The 21,102-nt window shown below is 43.8% G+C and overlaps 1 protein-coding gene and 1 long non-coding RNA gene across 3 annotated transcripts; one reads left to right on the top strand and one right to left on the bottom strand.

The window, feature by feature from the left end:
* The first annotated feature begins 203 nt into the window (after positions 1 to 203).
* LOC118385160 (procollagen C-endopeptidase enhancer 2-like) lies at positions 204 to 4,955 on the top strand. Its single transcript, XM_052521057.1, has 9 exons — positions 204 to 390; positions 1,720 to 1,828; positions 1,928 to 2,186; positions 2,338 to 2,462; positions 2,645 to 2,781; positions 3,238 to 3,614; positions 3,710 to 3,787; positions 4,157 to 4,327; positions 4,480 to 4,955. Exons 1-9 carry the CDS (start codon positions 287 to 289, stop codon positions 4,608 to 4,610), a joined length of 1,491 nt encoding a protein of 496 aa, XP_052377017.1. The 5' UTR covers positions 204 to 286; the 3' UTR covers positions 4,611 to 4,955.
* Positions 4,956 to 12,730: 7,775 nt separating this feature from the next.
* Positions 12,731 to 20,751, bottom strand: LOC118385162 (uncharacterized). Of its 2 annotated transcripts, none has more exons than XR_004825963.2 (3): positions 20,627 to 20,751; positions 13,828 to 13,937; positions 12,731 to 13,581 (listed from the first exon to the last, which is right to left on the bottom strand). It is a non-coding gene; the product is annotated as an uncharacterized LOC118385162 (long non-coding RNA). The 2 variants fall into 2 exon arrangements; XR_004825964.2 differs by having other exon boundaries at positions 20,466 to 20,714.
* Between the last annotated feature and the right edge of the window lie 351 nt (positions 20,752 to 21,102).

Here is a 21,102-nt window from a genome sequence, read left to right on the forward strand (position 1 = left end):
GTTAACATTGAGACAGCATCTGGTTCTAATTAAACAGTCCCCTCCCCCTTGCGCTGTCTCCCCCATCCATGACTCCTTCTAGTTCCTTCTACCCTCTTAGCATCTCTCTCTCTCTCTCTCTCTCTCTCTCTCTCTCTCTCTCTCTCTCTCTCTCTCTCTCTCTCTCTCTTTCTCTTTCTCTCTCTCTCTTCCTGTGGCCCCCCCCCCACGTCCTCCATCTCTCCCCACTCTTTGCTCCCGTCTCTTTCTTCTGGTTTGCCCTCTTACTGTGTCTGCTTTCGGCATCATGAAGTGTGAGGATTGTATCTGGGGTCTTTCTGTTCTCCTGGCTCTCTGTTTAGGATGGGCACAGGGCCAGAGCCAGAGCCAACCAGGGACTAACTATACCAGGTAGGGAATCTGGGTGTATGAGGTTGTTGGTGTGTGTGTAATGTCTGTTTGCAAGAGGTTTTACAGTGATGGCTCCATTTGGGCAATATCTATAAGGATGTACTTTACATTATTTATATGGTTCACAATATACCATAGTCGTTTCTAGAGAGTGCACAGAGTACTTTTGTTAGTGTGCCATGTTCAGATTTCACGCAGTGTGCTTAGAACTCTCTATCTGAGCTTCCTGCATGTGTATATTTGCTTGGGGGTATGGCAGTGTTGTTGTGGTTGTGACTGACTGGTCCATGATGTTGATGTGGTTGAGCTCCCCCAGATGTTAATGCTTTGGGGTCTGTCTGTATGTGCCTGTGTGGGGTTGGATCAGGACTGCCCTGACTGGACACCTAGGCTCTCATCAGCTGGCCTCTCTCTCTGCTGGGGTTCTGCATGTCTGAGCTCCGATAATGTGAACTTTCTCAATGAGCTCCAGATTTGGTCTGTATTGGCTAGAACCCTGGAAAAGTTATTTGGTCATCAGATTGGAATAATGGTAATTGACTGATTTTCTTAACAAGAGGCCAATGAGAACAACGTTTGTTTCGTTTCTTGTTGAGAATGTCTTTATTTAGCTTTTTTGACACTCCATAAAAGGGATGACATGTTTTGCTTCAGCCCAGTTGACAAGACCCAGCTGTTAGAAGTGCATCCAGCAGCTCTCCAATGTGTCTGTCCCCATGACTTTCTGTGAAGCCTCTGGCATAAAATAATATATTTATCCATGAAAGTATTCTGGCAATAGGCTAGCTTTGGGATTTTTCCGTTGTATAAAGCAAGCTTTGTGTTATTTTGAAAAAGGAGTTTGAATTACATATTGGAGCAGACTTGGACCTCCCGGGGTTAGAAACTGGGACAAGCAGAAGGGAGAAATTAAAGCACACATTTAAGGGGAGGTCTCCTTGAGGAAGCTCCAGTCAAAGACACCATAAACCCCACTAACTTAGTCCCCATCCTGTCAACCCCCATCCCCCCCCGGTCAAGGACACCATAACCCCCACTAACTTTGTCCAGTCCCCATCCTGTCTATCCCCCCCCACACACACACTCACAACTCTCATGAAACCAGTGTGCCAAGGGGAAAAGCATTATCATTGGGGTGTCTCAGGGATTTGGAGATTTTCTGTTGAGGAAGTGAGTCACAATACTTGTACGTCAGAATGTGTGTGTGTGTGTGTGTGCGTGTACATGCACAAGAGTCACAAACTCAAGGTTAATGTATTATATACAGCATATGATAAATGCTGGCTAATGCTTACCACCACACTGGGTTCCCACCCTGCTCTCTCTCAGGCCTGTGTTTCACTGTGGAGGAGACATGGCTGCAGACTCAGGCTTTGTGGGCAGTGAAGGATTTCCAAGCTACTACAAACCCAACAGCAAATGTACCTGGCGTATTACAGTGAGTCACTAACCCTGCACTACATATCACTCCTCTATTACTCTGAATGTTGCCTACAGACTGACTTAAAGCCTTTTCTGCCCTCTCTCTGAACTCCAGGTCCCAGAAGGCAATGTGGTCATGCTCTCCTTCCGCATCTTCGACATGGAGGCCGACGCCATGTGTCGTTATGATTACCTGGATGTGTACAACGGCCACTCCAACATGGTGCAGAAACTGGGGAGGTTCTGTGGAACGTTCAGGCCGGGTACTCTCATCTCCACCACCAACACCATGATGCTGGAGATGGTGTCTGACTCTGAGACTGGAGGGAGGGGCTTCCTGTCTTACTTCAATGGAGGAAAACCACATTTGGATGGTGAGCTTTACAGTATAACTTGGGCTCTTTTCTAAGGAACAACACATTTCTAATTTCCCATGTCCATTAGCTCACTGTAACAAAGGATAATACCAATGTCAAATCCTGTATTCACTTGATTATTTGTTGATCTGTTTATGAATCATTTCAGATCACCAATTCTGTGGAGGCAAGATGACAAAAGCCCAGGGTGAAGTAAAAACACCTAACTGGCCTGAGAAGAATTACCCAGCTGGCATCAGCTGCTCCTGGCTCGTCACAGTAGAGCCTGACCAGGTCATTCCTTACCCACGATGCTCAGATTTTCATGCTCCTTATTCTGCATGGACTTCTGCAAATTATGCTGTCATTGTGTTGCACAAACCACAGAACCGAATGCATAAATATATTGGAGATTCAAGCGACGTTCATAGTGAGTAACGTATTTGTCATTCTGTTTATTTCTGTCTGTGGGATAGGTGATTGAGGTGAAGTTTGATAAGTTTGATTTGGAGTCAGACAGTTACTGCCGCTTTGACTATGTTGCCTTCTTCAACGGTGGAGAGAAAGATGACTCTCGACGCATTGGAAAATACTGTGGAGACGTCAGCCCCCAGTGAGTGGTACAAGAATGTACTCTGTTTGTGTGTTTGTCTGACTTCCTGTGTTTACGCTAATATTTATCTGTGGTCTAAGTCTGGGATGATATACAGATGTTGGATCTTAATTTGATCACCCTGACGCAGGAGAACTTTCCTTCAATGCAGTGAATTTGAGGTTTAAAAAGGCTCCTGAAGTTTATAATTTACCCTTTGAAATTTCAGATTTGATTTTAACTTAATTAAGAAAAATGTATCAACCCCTACAAAAAATGTTTATTAATTTGAATCCACGTAATTATTCACCTTTCCTGTTATTGCAGGATTCTTTTCCTGCTGTAGAAACTGGCTAAATTTAAGATCCTACACCGGTATTGTCTGTTTGTTTTTGTCCCTTCCTTTAGCTGCGAGCATACATCTCACTGTACTCCACTCTGATCCAATCCTCCTTCTGTATCACTCTCCGCCCACAGAACCATTGTGACCAATGGGAACGTGCTCCTTGTGCAGTTTGTGTCTGACCTCAGCGTGACATCCGATGGCTTCATGGCCAGTTACACCAGCGTCCCCCGTGGATCCAGAACCCCCACAGTAGACAACACAGGATCAGGACCTCGTATAGAGTCAGTCCCCAGGAGGCCTGCAGTCAAACCCATCCTACCCGAGAGAACAGTCATCACAACCACCACCACCAAGCCACCCACTAAAGACAGATACCAGGCCCCCTCAACCCCACAGCCCAAGGAGCCCACTGTCAAACCCAAACCAGTCAAACCAGTCAGGACCCGCCCACCAAATAAGCCAGGCTCAGACAGGACCAGAGTGACTAGACCAGACGGAAAGAGGCCAGGTAAGAGAAGCTGAAGCACTGGTTTAGCAAGAGCTGAGTTTATATAGACATACGTCTGTGTGTTTGTGTGAGCTATGTGTGTTTGTATTTTCTAGTTACCCTGAACCCACTGTGTGCAAAGGCATGTAAGAGGGATGGAAACATCAAGAGCAGTTTCTGTGCCAGTGAATTTGGTGAGTTCCACTTGACGGCAGCATAAATGCCAAATAAAAAATAGATTTTGTTTGATTATTGGATCGAGAGAGTTAGAAGAGAGAGAGAATGCTGAAAGGGCAGTGGGTCACATTTGAACCCATGCTGGCAGCAGTACATGGAACATGTGCTCCAGCAGGAGTAGCTTAGACCCCTAGACCACTCCAGACTGTTGGATAGAAAGAAAATAAATCAAGCTTAACGATCTGTACCATCATTACACAGCAATTCTGAGTTCACAGCAAGTTCCCTGCATTTCTTAGGCAATTAAACACAGCAGTCACACCATATACAGTACATTAAAACAGCTACACCAGTGCACATCTAATCTATCTATCTCTGTCTTTCAGTGATCACGGGTAAGGTGACAACGCTGACCCCTGGTCCTCAGGGCAGTGTCTATATCGGTGTGTCTCTCATCAAGGCCTACAAGGCTGGCCGGCTGACTATCACCCAGGCTGGAGAGAACATGTCTGTCAAACTGGTGTCAGCCTGCAAGAAGTGTCCTGTCATCCGCAGAGGTACCCTATTTTTCTTCCCAGTCAATCTGACTAGCATGTACAATATTTTGCACGCACAAATGCATACATACTGCTGACTTTCAATTCTGTTGTGTCATCATAGACAGTATTGCCGGAATGCCTAGTACATTTATTTCTAATCTATTTCTCAGGAATGCCCTACATCTTGATGGGCCATGTGGATGAGGATGGGCGTGGCACAATGGCTCCTGGGGCTTTCACTGCCCTATACAAGGCCCCATATCACAAACTGCTGACCAATATCAACAACCAACCATGCTAACCTACTCCAGTCCACCAATCAGGGGCCAGGAAATCCAGACTCATGCATGGATACCTTGACAAACAAGGTTATGGTGCCAAAAAATGATCTTTATCCCTGAGAAGTCCTTACCGAAACAGAATGGTCTTGTTTTTTCACTTAATGTTTGATGACGCTAATTTAATTTCTGAAAACTCCTTTCATGGGTGTCATTGCTTCAGATTAAATGACAAGCATCACACAGCAACAGTTTTACCCACCTCATAATAGGGCTATATATGGTATTATTTTTGTAGTTTTATACACCTGCAAATGTCAGGCCTTAAATGTGTAATTTATGTTTCTAAATAAAGGATTTATAACACATGGTGTTGGTTGTGAATATTTATTACATTGACTTTATATTATTTACAGCAACACAATGATGGTATGCCACCTAGTGGTCAGATTTACAATAGCGTAGACCTTCCAATGACACAAAACAGGTGCCACCACCCTCTCAAAGCATTAGTATACACAGTTGCTTGCTACAATTCACAGTCATTTAGGACTAGATTCAATCAGATCAAGCGTTAACTGAAATTAGACACCTGCAAAGATGTGGTAAAGAGGTCAATGGAATGCAGACAGTGGGGGAGAGAAGAAGGACCCGGAATTGGCGCACATGAAACAGATCTGATCAAACAAAGTGGATATTCGTATAGATTGAAATATACTTATAAACAATAGTCTAATTTAGGCTAATATTGCTGGGGGGTAATAAAGAGATTCAGGATCTTTCTCCCATGCGTTTCCATAGCAATTCTATTGTTTTGGTCAAGTTCCAAGACCTCTTTACCGCATCTATAACGGATGTTTTGGCTGTGTTTTAGGAGGAACGGCATTGGACCCTTCAAATCGGTGAGCAGATAATGTAGAATGGCGCCGGAGGAGTTGGCTGCCGTTTTTACGGGCTCCTAACCAATTGTGTGTGTTTTTTCCACGTTATTTGTAATTTATTTTGTACGTAATGTTTCTGCCAACCGTCTCTTATGACCGAAAAGAGCTTCTGGATATCAGAACAGCGATTACTCACCTCGTACTTGACGAAGATTTTTTCTTTAGCGAGTCGGACGCAAAGGATTTACTTCAGACACCGGACAAGGCCCAAATCCCTGTCATTCACATAAAGAAGAGAGAGATGAAGATATAGGGGTCGTAGGCCAGGGTGCCTTATAAGAATCCGCGGGGAGTGGGTAACCCGCCTCTAACATCAGTCCTATTAGCCAACATGTAATCATTGCATAATTAACTGGATGAGCTCCGATCCGTGCATCGGCAAAAGATTGAACAACTACCTCCGGTAACACAAGGGGTGGCGGTCTGTGTCTATTTATAAATAACAGCTGGTGCACAAAATCTACTATTAAGGAAGTCTCGCCTGAGGTAGAGTATCTCATGATAAGCTGTAGACCACACTATTTACCAAGAGAGTTTTCATCTATATTTTTTGTAGCTGTCTATTTACCACCACAAACCCATGCTGGCACTAAGACCGCACTCAACGAGCTGCATTAAGCAAACAAGAAAATGCTCATACAGTGGCGGCACTCTGTGTCCGGGGACTTTAATGCAGAGAAACTTAAATCCGTTTCACCTTATTTCTACCAGCATGTTAAATGTGCAACCAGAGGGGAAAAAACACTCTAGACCACCTATACTCCACAAACAGAGATGCGTACAAAGCTCTCCCTTACCCTTCATTTGGCAAATCTGACCGTAACGCTATCCTCCTCATTCCTGCATACAATCAAAAACTAAAGCAGGAAGTACCAGTGATTTGCTCAATACGGAAATGGTCAGTTGACGCAGATGCTAAGCAACAGGACTGTTTTGCTAGCACAGACTGGAATATGTTCTGGGATTCTTCCGATGGCATTGAGGAGTACACCAAATCAGTCACTGGCTTCATCAATAAGTGCATCGATGATGTCATCCCCATAGTGACCGTACGTACATACCCCAAACAGAAGCCATAGATTACAGGCAACATCCGCACTGAGCTAAAGGGTAGAGCTGCCTCTTACAAGGAGCGAGACTCTAACCCGGACGGTTATAAGAAATCCTGCTATGCCCTCTGACGAACCATCAAACAAGCAAAGAGTCAATACAGGACTAAGATTGACCAACTGGCAAGTGTCTCCGCTGACCAACTGGAAAGTGTCTTCACTGATATTTTCAACCTCCCCTGACCGAGTCTGTAATACCAACATGTTTCAAGCAGACCACCATAGACCCTGTGCCCAAGAACACCAAGGTAACCTGCCTAAATGACTATCGACCCTTAGCACTCACGTCTGTAGTCATGAAGTGCTTTAAGGCTCACATCAACACCATTATTAACACCTACCTTTCCCACCTGGACAAAAGGAGCACCTACGTGACAATGCTATTCATTGACTGCAGCTCAGCATTCAACACTATAGTGCCCTCAAAGCTCATGACTAAGCGAAGGACCCTGGGAATAAACCCCTCCCTCTGCAACTGGATCCTGGACTTTCTGATGGGTTACCCCCAGGTGGTCAGGGTAGGTAACAACACATCTGGCACGCTGATCCTCAACACAGGGGCCGCTCAGGGGTGCGTGCTCAGTCCCCTCCTGTACTCCATTGTCACCCATGACTGCATGGCCAAGCACGACTTCATAACCATCATTAAGTTAGCAGACAACACAACAGTGATCACCGATGAGATGACAGCCTCTAGGGAGGAGGTCAGAGATCTGGCAGTGTAGTACCAGACAGTCGTGAAGAAGGCACGACAATGCCTCAGGAGAATTAAAATATTTGGCATTGGTCCTCAGATCCTAAAAAAGTAATACAGCTGCACCATCGAGAGCATCCTGACTTGTATGGCAACTGCTTGGCCTCCGACCACAAGGCACTACAGAGGGTAGTGCTTATGGCCCAGTACATAACTGGAGCCACACTTCCTGCCATTCAGGACCTCTATACCAGGCGGTGTCAGAGGAAGGCCCTAAAAATTGCCAAAGACTCGAGCCACCCTAGTCATAGACCCTAGTTTTACCCTAGTCATAGTTCTCTCTGCTACTACGCGGCTGGCGGTACCGATGCACCAAGTCTAGGTACGAAAGGCTTCTTAACAGCTTCTACCCCCAAGCCATAAGACTCCTGAACAGCTAACCAAATGGCTACCCAGACTATTTGCAAATTGCTACCCCCCATTTTTACGCTGCTGCAACTCTCTGTTTATTATCTATGAGTAGTTTACCTCTACCTACACGTACAGTACCAGACAAAAGTTTGTTCACACCTACTCATTCCAGCGTTTTTCTTTATTTTTACTATTTTCTACATTGTTTGTTCACACCTACTCATTCCAGCATTTTTCTTTATTTTTTACTATTTTCTAAAAAACTATTAAATAAAACATGGAATCAAGTGGTAACTAAAAAATTGTTAAACAAATGTAACTATATTTTATATTTGAGATTCTTCAAAGAAGCCACTCTTTGCCTTGATGACAGCTTTGCACACTCTTTCTCTATGGAAAGGTGAGACTCTCACGAACATGTACATGTTGGTTGTTTTGCACTAGGCTGCAACCTGGTCTCAGAGCATTTTGTATTATTCTGTACGTAAAGCCGAGACACTCCATTTAGTATGATACTGTATGTTACATTTCGTATGGTATGTATTAATTTGTGGATGTCCATCATCCATTTCATACAATATGTTCCGAATTTGCAAAACATATTATATGTTATTAATGACGAATTTGTTGTTGCTAACGTTAGTTGGGTGGCTAATGCTAACATTAGCTAGCTGGGGGTTAGGGTTAGGGGAAGGGTAAGCTAACATGCTAAATAGCTGCGTAGTAGCTAAAAAAGTAGTAAGTAGTTGCAAAGTTGCTAATTAGCTCAAATTGTCCGTGATGAGATTCAAACACACAACCTTTGGGTGTCACGGTTCATGAATCCACTGCCTCCCTCTCTCTTTCTCTTTCTCTCTCTCTCTCTCGTTTGTGTGGGTGTGGTTCCCAATCTCGGCCTGATTGTCTGCGCCAGCTGGAACCACTTATCTTCCCTTTATATGTTCTGTAACCAGTGTTTCTTGTTGTCAGGTCGTTGTTACTTCCCTGAGGTTGTGTCGTGTGTCTGTGCTCTTCTCTCGCCACCCTTGTGTGGATTATCTGCTGTGCTCCTTCCTACCCATCCGGACACACTCCCCTGGATTTCTCAGCACGCTATCATTGGAAGATGCGCCCTAGTCCCTGGGTCGGATTCCGTCTGAGTACAGTCTGTCTGTCCTGTTGCTGTTGTAAACTATATTCATTAAACCATCGTTGCTTGCATCTTGCATCCGCCTCTGTATTGTCACATTGGGTTGCTAGACATTTGTGTTATATGACCAACCACTCTCATTGAATTTTTGCCTTAAGTAACCTTTTGTCTTATGTAACCATACCAAACATAACATATCATTACTAATTTGAGTGTCACGAATATGTTAGGTCTATGAGACCAAGTTGTGCTCTAGGACAACTTCAAGCCTCACAAGACTAGTCTGAAGGTATCCCCGTACCAGTTTAAAAAAATAATGGAAGTATACTGTATATGGAAGTAGTTTAGTGCCCAAAATGGGTTAAATATGGATTTTTAAAAAACTAGAAATAATTTCCTTATCTTTCTTTTAGCTCTCAGATATAGGACGTACCCTTTAAAACAAACTTCCTTTTGATTTATTTTTTTACTCTGTATCCATGTATGAAACAGTGTTTCTATGGACTTATACCAGTAAGTCAAATTCAATGCTTCATCCACAAAAAATGTACACCTAAAGCGTCCTAAAATTCAAAATCAAATAGCTAAACTATCCTTGGTTCGCAACATTTTAAGATTTAAAAACCAAGGAGACCAGTCATATTATCCATGGCTGCAGTTACAGTATACTGCCAACATAATGCTATGATAATGTGTGTTAACATGTCTGCGTAATGACATTGCACACATCATAACTGTTTTAACCACATTTGAGACAGTTACACAGTTACAATTGGGTTGACCGTTTATTGTAACCACTGGTTGCTGTTGTCACGTCTAATCCCACTCCCACGCTTGACATCGCCCGGTCTACTAACTACCGGCCCTGGCAACCCATCATTACGCACACTTTGCAACCATCATTACGCACACCTACGCCCCATCGTTAGGCACACCTGGACTCTGTCACTACCCTGATTACCTCCCCTTTATCTAGCACTCCGTTGTATTACCCATCAGGCAGTATTTCTGTGTTCTTATTCAGATGCTACTCCTGTTTTTGTATTCACTCTATGCTCTTTCAGATTAAACTTGCCGACTACACCTGCTTCCCGACTCCCTGCGTTTTTGTTACAGAATATTGTCTCACAAAATGGAAGCAGCAGCCAACCCGAGACATCTCCAAGATGGTCGACGAACAGGGAGACCTACTTTACTAATACCACAACCAGCTGGCGCAACCGGGGACTGCGATGGATGAGGTCCTCAATGTCTAGATCTTCCTCAAGGGCCGTCACCTCCAATGGAGGATCTTCTACCATGAGTCGACCCAGCAGGCCAGTACCTCAGCCCATTCAGCAGTCCGCCCAGGTCAGCGATGCCTGTTTGTTCCTCACGGACAAATATGACGGGATTCCATTCAAATTCTATGTCTTCCTCCTCCAGTGCTACCTCTATTTCACTCAACAGATGGCAGCTCCACTACTGAGAGGTCCAAGGTTGCCACAGTTATTTCCCTGCTGACCGGGCAGGCGTTGTAGTCAGTTACGGCCGTCTGGAAGAGAAGAGAGGAGGAGCTGGGTTCCTATGAGTGGTTCATGGCTCTGTTCAGAGGAGTCTTTGATCATCCACCAGAGGGCAGAGAGGGGGGTGAGTGGCTACTCCAACTGCGGCAGGATGGCCAGACTGCTGCGGAGTATGCCCTCACCTTTCATACAGTGGCAGCATCCAGCAGATGGAATGAGCCAGCGCTCATTCCACCTTATTCAGAAGAGGATTGCGTAAAGAGGTCCAGACGTTGGCATGCTGAGACAACACCCTCTCTTTGGTCGCACTCATCGCGATGACCATGCGCCTGGATAACCTTCTTCGGGAGCGTCGGTACCCCCATCACCTCTCTCCCTCCTTCGTTGAACGTTCTGATTCAGAGCCTGACCCCATGGAGGTAGGGGCCACACACCTCTCCGCCGCTGAGCGATGCTGTCGGAGACAGCTGGGGCTCTGTCCCTATTGTGGTCAGGAGGAGTACCAGCTTCTACAGTGTCCACTACATGCCAACCCGGGATCCAGTAGAGCAGAGGGACGGCCTCGTGATTATCCGTCTCCTGGGGTAGGTGTGAGTATTCCATCATCATCACTTTCCGCCAAACCCTTTTTAGTACAGATTTCACTAGCTGCTGTTCCTTGTGTGTTGTTTCTACAGCTCTCGTGGACTCCTGTGCCGTGAGGAATTACATTGACCAGGCCCTTGCCTCCTCCCTGAACATAACCTCTTACCCGCTCTCCTTTCCGTTTCAAGCGCTGGATAATCGACCACTGGGATCTGCGACAATCACATACATCACAGCACTACTCACCATCTCCGTGGGACCCCTGCACCAAGAAAGCCTTCCCTTCCTCCTCATCGAGGCACCCGTACACAAAGTCATTCATGGCCTCCCATGGCTGCAACGCCATACCCCACCATCTCCTGGTCGAGGATGGAGATTACTGCCTGAGCAGTCAGATGACGGAGGACCTGCTTTCCCTTACCCTATGGTTCCACGTCGGTTGAGAGTCCTGTGGTTGCCCTCCAGGTCGATATCCCGGATGTTTACCAGGATCTCTGGGAGGTTTTGTCCAAGACCCGCGCCACCTGTCTCCCGCCTCAGAAGTGGGGCGTCCGTCCACCGGAGGATCAATGAGGTAACATACCGATTACAGCTTCCCACTAACTACCGGATCTCACCCTCTTTTCACGTTTCCCTCTTCAGGCCTGTAGGTCTAGGTCCCCTGGCTGATACCGTCTCCCACGACAAACCTCCGTCTCCCCTGGACATTGAGAGAAGCCCCGCCTATGCCGTCAGATCCCTCCTGGACTCCCAACGTCGTGGGGTCGGCTCCAGTACCTCGTTGACTCGGAGGGGTATGGTCCAGACGAGTGGTGTTGGGTTCTGGTGGATGACATTCTAGATCCCAACATCATCCGAGATTTCCACCGTCGCCATCCAAAACGGCCCGCTCCTCACCCTGTTGGCCGTCCCCCAGGCCGGCATCGTCCTGCGGCTGGAGCCGTGCGTCATGGGGGGAGGGGGGTGGGGTACTGTCACATCTTCTCCCGCTCTGGCGCTCTACGTCGTCGGTCTACTAACCACCTGTCCTGGCAACCATCATTAGGCTCACCCTGACTTCATCACTCCCCTTTATCACGCCGTTAGTCAGTATTGTTATTGTTTTCTTGTTCAGACGCTACTCCTTCTGTATTTGTTTTTTTATTCACTCTATGCTCCTCACCGACTGCACCTGCTTCCTGACTCCCTGCGTCTTCGTTACAGCTGTTATAATTTGCCATGATGATGAAACAGGTAAATGTATAAAACAGGCAATTGGATCAGAAAGTTATTTGGTTTCCATGTTTATTAAGATCTGTAGTACACCTCACAGCTAGTCTGGGTACCAGAGACAGCAACCAGGCTACCTTAGACTCTGAGACACCTGCTTCATGTTATGACTATAGTGTTACCAAATATACTGAATAGATGCTTATCTCTAAAGGGTATCTCTTACCATTGCCTTTTATTTTACAGTAGTTTGTTTTATAGTAGTATTTCTCCAGGGAAGTAACCAAGATCTCCTCTCTTTCTTCTTACCATTATATCTGATATGCATTACATAAATAACCCTTTGCCATCTCGTATGTAAAACACGTGTCTCGGTGCCAAGACACTGGTTAAAGTGTTAATCTTTAGCCAGTGTTTACAGTCTGTCTGCCATAAAGGCCTGCTTGTTAAGTACATCCCCAGTGTTACCAACATACACAGTCTTACTCTGAAAACGTTTGAAAGGATGCGATAGGATAACAGAGATCATGTGCCGAACTAGAAAGACACATTAGAAAGGGTTACATAATCAAACGGCAAAAACATTTATTTGCAGCTATCCAAAAAGTCACTTGTCACATTACTAGCAATGTAGCATTAGTCTTTTGTTGATTTTTTTCATAGCAACAATACAAATAGAATATAAAGTGTCAGTAATCATTGACAGTTATTATTACATTCATCGTATAGCTGTGTAGTAGTTATGTGTACCAGTCTGCAACCCTAGTTTCTAGATGGGATTTTACAGAAAATGGACCATTATAAAACATGCCCCAAAAAATATGCAAAACAATTAGGTGTACAGCAGACACACGTACACAACTTTGACCCTAGAACAATAAATAAAGTGACAAATGATAAAACGACAGGAAAACAAGAAGAATGCACTTCAAGGTAATAGCGTAAACAAAGATTCTCAACCCCTATCTAAAAGTGTTTTCTCCCATCTGTCAAATATGTTCTAATGGCTATCAGATAGTTTGCAGTAGTGCTTCTCAGCCTCCATCTTTAGTCAAGCACCTATCTCAAACCTTCAGCTGAACTAAGCTCCTCAAATACAAACAAGAACAGTTTTCTGACCATTTTATGTTTGACCATCATTTTAGTATTCTTCTGTCCAGACACGATCATTGAAGAACTGGGATACTGTCTGTTGTAAGACAAAGATCTTCTGAGCAGACAGTCTTTGAGGGGTGTTTTTGCAGCAGGGGCTGGAGGTTGGGGGCTCAGTAGGTGGTGTCTATAACGTTGCCCTCCATCTGATGTCTGTAGGCCACTCTTGCCTTGTGGGAAAAGTAGACAACTCCTCCTCCAGCACCATCACTGGCATAGGTTGACTGGGCAAACTGGGGCTCTGTCTCAATGCATGGAACTGGAAGGGAACAGAGGACATCATTAAAAACCCATTAACTTTAAATTAATACTGACATGAATCTATCTTGGTAAGTCACATCCCCCATATTGTACTACTACTGATGTTGATGAACTGTCAAAGGGTTTTCAGTTCAATATTACATTCCAAATAACATAGTGTTCCGCTTTTTGAAAATAGTGCCTCTGAAAAAATCTAAACAAAAAAGCATCCCACTCCAGCAAAAACTGTAGCTGGTGTTCCTACCCTCTTTAGGGAGGCAGTCTCTGCCCTTGACCTTGTCTTTACACCTCTTGTACCAGGGAAAACACTGGAGAACCTTCACACCCATTGGTGCAGCAGCTAGAGGAGCCAGTCTGAAAAGAGAGAACAAGGATTCTGTTATTTAAAAGAAGCATTAACACTAGGTACTCCATAGCTCAGCAGGATATGATCAAGAACTTGAACAATCATATTGCATTATGTGCTCTTTTTCTCACAAAATAAATGACGTGCCTTGTTCAGGGAAGAGCTACTCATCCCTCTTCTGAATTACACCAGCAAAATTTAGTTATTATCCATTTCTAAAACTGACACACTCCAAATGTGTAATTGTGGTTTGGGTGTAGGACTATCATTTTTCTGTTTGAGAGAGAGAGAGAGAGAGAGAGAGAGAGAGCCAGTAGCTAAAGGGTATTTTCTTCCTTGTCCTTAATGTTTGGGTCCCTGGAGGCAGGCGGTGAACCATTTAGATTATTACCTCCAGCTATGACAGAAGATCAAATAGATGCATGTTAAAAACAGGCACTTCATCAAAGGGAGCTTTTAAATGATGTAAGTTACATATTCACAATCAGTGACCCAAATCTCTGTCTGGCTTTGTGCTGGAGACACTGGCCAAAAAAGTCCCATCTAACAGACAATCTATCCAGTGCCTACTTATACAGTCTCATTCTACTTTTCTGTTTACATTATGCAACTATGTTGTGACAGCAAGAAGTCAATGTCACAGAGCAAATATTGAGTCTACGCATCTTCTTATGAAAGTTGATTTGCAATAGTAAAGTTAATTTGTATCCTAAGCTTCAGGTCTGCTTAGGTCAGTGTTTCTGGCTGTTATAATGCCAGGACGCTTAACATGTCTCTAGGGACTTGTGAGAACAAACCAACAAGCTCATCTAATCTCCTTTACAGTATAGGACTTCTATGTCACCTGCTAGGTAAAAGGTAAGCCCAGTCATGGTAACCCCAGTCATGGTAACCCCAGTCATGGTAACCCATACATGCCCAACTAAGCTGTTATTGCATGTGTAAAAAAATGCTGTCCTGCTCCTCTCCTCGCTACCTAACTTCCCCTCACAGTCCCTTCAGTTTCCCTTAAGTCCTGTTAGTTTGGCTGCTCAGTCTACCTAAGATATAGCTTACCCATCATAGCCCTGCAATTCCCTTGGAAATGCGCATCTGGACTGCGCACCCACCCACTCAGTGTTATTGTCATCAGAAGGGAGAAGACCAATGTTTCTGAGGACTTGTTGTTGTCCACAGTAACACAAATGTCTGAATGTTGTGCGTGCATCAAAACGTTGTAGGGGGGTTATTGGGGTTTTTACATGCTGTGTAATAATAATTACCACTAATTACTTACTGTTACTTTGATAGCTTTTAGACACGTTCTACAGTATGGCTGTTACTTTTCTTTAATGTCAGAGTTGCCAACACTACTTTGCCTATTGTTTATCGTATGTAGTATTATTCCATACTATTAGTGCTATTGCATTGGTTGCACAAGTACTTTTGTAGAAGTGGTTTAATTGTTGTATTGGTAAGCAGTCTTTTGCATGCACACGCTACCACAGCATTTTACATAGTAGCCTGTATTAAGGTGTTTTATTGTGTTGCCATGGGTGAGCTTCTAGAGTAATCTTAGACAGTTCTTGGAGCTTGCTCATGCGCAGAATAATTTAGGACCATGTGGCGCCAGGGCAGAACTGATAAGGTTGCAGATGAGGCTGGAGAGAGAGGGTGCTATAAATTTTTACCCTTTGTCAATCCAAATAATTGGTTTCTCTCTCTCTCTCCAAGAGGGGACTGTTTAAGTTTATGTTTATATTGATGCTGTGTTTATTGGCCTTTATAGACATGTTATAAGTATAATGCTATTTGCCATTTACTCATGTACATACAGTGCCTTCGGAAAGTATTCAGACCCCTTGACTTTTTCCACATTTTGTTATGTTACAGCCTTATTCTAAAATTGATTACATTGATTTTTTCTCTCAAAAATCTACACACAATACCACATAATGGCAAAGCAAAAACATTTTAAAATAAATTCCTGCTAATTTACAATAATACAAAAATTAAATATCACATAAGTATTGAGACCCTTTACTCAGTACTTTGTTGAAGCACCTTTGGCAGCGATTACAGCCTTGTGACTTCTTGGGTATGACGCTACAAGCTTGGCACACATGTATTTGGGGAGTTTCTCCCATTCTTCCCTGCAGATCCTCTCAAGCTCTGTCAGGTTAGATGGGGAATGTTGCTGCACAGCTATTTTCAGGTCTCTCCAGAGATGTTAGAACGGGTTCAAGTCCAGGCTCTGGCTGGGCCACTCAAGGACATTCAGAGACTTGTCCCGAAGCCACTCCTGCATTGTCTTGGTTGTGTGCTTAGGGTCGTTGTCCTGTTGGAAGGTGAACCTTTGTCTCAGTCTGAGGTCCTGAGCACTATGGAGCAGGTTTTCATCAAGAATCTCTCTGTACTTTGCTCTGTTTATCTTTGCATCAATCCTGACTAGTCTCCCAGTCCCTGCTGCTGAAAAACATCCCCACAGCATGATGCTGCCAACACGCTTCACCGTAGGGATGGTGCCAGGTTTCCTCCAGATGTGACGCTTGGCATTCAGGCCAAAGAGTTCAATCATGGTTTCATCAGAGCAGAGAATCTTGTTTCTCATGGTCTGAAAGTCTTTAGGTGCCTTTCGGCAAACTCCAAGTGTCATGTGTCTTTTACAGAGGAGTGGCTTCCGTCTGGCCACTCTACCATAAAGGCCTGATTGGCAGAGTGCTGCAGAGATGATTGTCTTTCTGGAAGGTTCTCCCATCTCCAAAGAGGAACTGAAGAACTCAGGCAGAGTGACCATCGGGTTTTTCGTCACCTCCCTGACCAAAGCCCTTCTTCCCTGATTGCTCAGTTTGGCTGGGCGGCCAGATCTAGGAAGAGTCTCGGTGGCTCCAAACTTTTTCCATTTAAGAATGATGGAGGCTACTTGTTCTTGGGGAGCTTCAATACTGCAGACATTGTTCGGTACCCTTTCCCAGATCGGTGCCTTGACACAATCCTGTATTGGAGCTCTACGGACATTTGTGTGCCTTTCCAAATCATGTCCAATCAAGTTGTAGAAACATCTCAAGGATGATCAATGGAAACAGGATGCACCGGAGCTCAATTTCGAGTCTCATAGCAAAGGGTCTTACTTATGCAAGTAAGGTATTTCATTTTTTTTTTAAATCAATTTGCAAAAATGCCTAAAAACCTGTTTTTGCTTTATCATTACAGGATATTGTCTGTTGATTAATGAAGTTTAAAAAAAATGTAATCCATTACAGAATAAGGCTAAAAGGTAACAATATGTGGAAAAAGTCAAGGGGTCTGAATACTTTCCAAGTCACTAATATGTGTATTGCATAGTTATAACCCTTAGATAATTTTGTTTCCATGTGTGCATATCTTTGTCTTATAGAACCACAACAATAAGATGCCAAGTAATTCACATTACCAGAATCATGTAAACACCACCACTGTGAGTGGTGGTGACACTGGGATTTTTTGCCCATTCATCAAGGCAAAACTGCTCCAGCTCATTCAAGTTGGATGGGTTCCACTGGTGCACAGCAATCTTTAAGTCATCCCACAGATTTTCAATTGGATTGAAGTCTGGGCTTTGACTAGGCGATTCCAAGACATTTAAATGTTTCCCCTTAAACCACTTGAGTGTTGCTTTAGCAGTATGCTTAGGGTCATAGTCCTGCTGGAACGTGAACCTCCGTCCCAGTCTCAAATCTCTGGAAGACTGAAACAGGTTTCCCTTAAGAATTTCCCTGTATTTATCACCATCCATAATTCCTTTAATTCTGACCAGTTTCCCAGTCCCTGCCAATGAAAAACATCCCAAAGCATGATGCTGCCACCACCGTGCTTCACTGTGGGGATGTTGTTCTCGGGGTGATGAGAGGTGTTAGGTTTGCGCCAGACATTTTCCTTAATGGCCAAAAAGCTCAATTTTAGTTTCATCTGATCAGAGTACCTTCTTCCATATGTTTGGGGAGTCTCCCACATGCCTTTTGGAGAACACCAAACATGTTTGCTTATTTTTTTTCTTTAAGCACTGGCCACTCTTCCATAAAGCTCAGCTCTGTGGAGTGTACGGCTTAAAGTGGTCATATGTACAGATACTCCAATCTTCGCTGTGGAACTTTGCAGCTCCTTCAGGGTTGTCTTTGGTCTCTTTGTTGCCTCTCTGATTAATGCCCTCCTTGCCTGGTCCGTGAGTTTTGGTGGGCAGCCCTCAATTGGCAGGTTTGGTGTGGTGCCATATTCTTTCCATTTTTTAATAATGGATTTAATGGTGCTCTGTGGGATGTTCAATGTTTCTGATATTTTTTTTATTACCCAACCCTGATCTGTCATTCTCCACAACTTTGTCCCTGACCTGTTGGAGAGCTCCTTGGTCTTCATGGTGCTGCTTGCTTGGTGGTGCCCCTTGCTTAGTGGTGTTGCAGACTCTGGGGCTTTTCAGAACAGGTGGGGCAAAATACATTGGGGCAAAAAAGTATTTTGTCAGCCACCAATTGTGCAAGTTCTCCTACTTAAAAAGATGAGAGAGGCCTGTAAATTTCATCATAGGTACACTTCAACTATGACAGACAAAATGAGAAAAAAAAAAAAATCCAGAAAATCACTTCAATCATTTTAATGAATTTATTTGCAAATTATGGTGGAAAATAAGTATTTGGTCACCTACAAACAAGCAAGATTTCTGGCTCCTGTAACTTCTTCTTTAAGAGGCTCCTCTGTTCTCCACTCGTTACCTGTATAAAAGACACCTGTCCACAACCTCAAACAGTCACACTCCAAACTCCACTATGGCCAAGACCAAAGAGCTGTCAAAGGACACCAGAAACAAAATTGTAGACCTGCACCAGGCTGGGAAGACTGAATCTGCAATAGGTAAGCAGCTTGGTTTGAAGAAATCAACTGTGGGAGCAATTATTAAGAAATGGAAGACATACAAGACCACTGATAATCTCCCTCGATCTGGGGCTCCACACAAGATCAAATGATCACAAGAATGGTGAGCAAAAATCCCAGAACCACACAGGGGGACCTAGTGAATGACCTGCAGAGAGCTGGGACCAAAGTAACAAAGACTACCATCAGTAACACACTACGCCGCCAGGGACTCAAATCCTGCAGAGCCAGATGTGTCCCCCTGCTTAAGCCAGTACATGTCCAGGCCCGTCTGAAGTTTGCTAGAGAGCATTAGGATGATCCAGAAGAAGATTCTCAACTCAACTCGTCGTGTTTGGAGGACAAAGAATGCTGAGTTGCATCCAAAGAACACCATACCTACTGTGAAGCATGGGGGGTGGAAACATCATGCTTTGGGGCTGTTTTTCTGCAAAGGGACCAGGACGACTGATCCGTGTAAAGGAAAGAATGAATGGGGCCATGTATCGTGAGATTTTGAGTGAAAACCTCCTTCCATCAGCAAGGGCATTGAAGATTAAACGTGGCTGGGTCTTTCAGCATGACAATGATCCCAAACACCCCGCACGGGCAACGAAGGAGTGGCTTCGTAAGAAGCATTTCAAGGTCCTGGAGTGGCCGAGCCAGTCTCCAGATCTCAACCCTATAGAAAATCTTTGGAGGGAGTTGAAAGTCCGTGTTGCCCAGCAACAGCCCCAAAACATCACTGCTCTAGAGGAGATCTACATGGAGGAATGGGCCAAAATACCAGCAACAGTGTGTGAAAAGCTTGAAGACTTACAGAAAACAGTTGACCTCTGTCATTTCCAACAAAGGGTATATAACAAAGTATTGGGATACATTTTGTTATTGACCAAATACCTATTTTCCACCATATTTTGCAAATACATTTATTAAAAATCCTACAATGTGATTTTCTGGATTTTTTTTCTCATTTTGTCTGTCATAGTTGAAGTGTACCTATGATGAAAATTACAGGCCTCTCATCTTTTCAAGTGGGAGAACTTGCACAATTGGTGGCTGACTAAATACTTTTTTGCCCCACTGTATCCTGAGATCATGTGACAGATCATGACACTTAGATTGCACATAAGTGGACTTTATTTAACTAATTATGTGACCCCTGAAGGTAATTTGTTGCACCAGATCTTATTACATGAACTACATAAAATCCCAAACATGAAATCCATTCAAATTGCAAGTTGTAAAGCAACAAAATAGGAAAAACGCCAAGGGAGATGAATAATTTTGCAAGGCACTGTAAGTATATAGCGGGTGAGGGCATTCACAGCCAACAGCTCAGAGGGGAGAGGGCAAACGAACCAACCGTTTTTACGTGGTCCTTGTACCCGGATTTAATGACCAACAGGATATTATTACCTTAATTTCTCCGGATTTTGTGACCAATAGTTCTTACAGTGTGTGTGTTTTCCTACATCCATTTCAGTTTGTGTCCTCAATTCTGACATAATTTTGGCCTAATGAGGCTATAAAGTGGGTTCCATATCAACGACCTCACATAGTCCAATCAATACAAAAGGTTATAACAACACAATACTAAATGTGAAAACTAAATATTGAAAACGCCAAGGACGTCTTGGCGCTATTGAATAGTAAAAGTGGTTATAACTCACCTGGAAATCAAAGATCAAAACGGTATGAATTTATAGTGAGTTTTGTAGTGAGTTTGTTTCTTTCGAATTCTCTTAGAAATGGTATAATTTGCTTCCGGTTTGATGTCTCAAGGCAGTCAGAGCTCATTCCCCTGACAAATGATGGTGTATAAGCAACCTGCCTTGTAGCGCGTCTGTCACTCTCCCTTTGATACAGCAAGAGCATGGAAATTTTCCACTGTCGACTCCGCGTCTTTAAATAGCTAATCCTTCAGCGTGTGGCCACAACACAAAACAAGCCTCCCTTGCCCTCTGACCCCGCCCATGCATTTACTGTATGCTTGTGTTGCCAACTTGGCATGGAAGTTAATAGATTTCCAGTGCATTGTTGCTGTGTTCTCTTACAGTGTTGGGGTATGGAAAAGCCGATTTAACATATATTCATAGAATATTTGATATCAATAATTGTATTTTTTTATATCAATGCTTGCATTTTTTATATCAATAATTTGAATTGTTGATATACAAAATTCTTGCCTACTTCACCCATATTTAATTTTATTTGAGCAAAAAAGTATAGTGTGTAGTTCCAGTAGTCCTAGTTAGCTACACCACTACATGGCAAAAATGTAATTCACTGCTGAAAACACTACAAAGA

This window comes from Oncorhynchus keta, chromosome 6, assembly GCF_023373465.1.
Source record: "Oncorhynchus keta strain PuntledgeMale-10-30-2019 chromosome 6, Oket_V2, whole genome shotgun sequence".
NCBI classification, from domain to species: domain Eukaryota; kingdom Metazoa; phylum Chordata; class Actinopteri; order Salmoniformes; family Salmonidae; genus Oncorhynchus; species Oncorhynchus keta.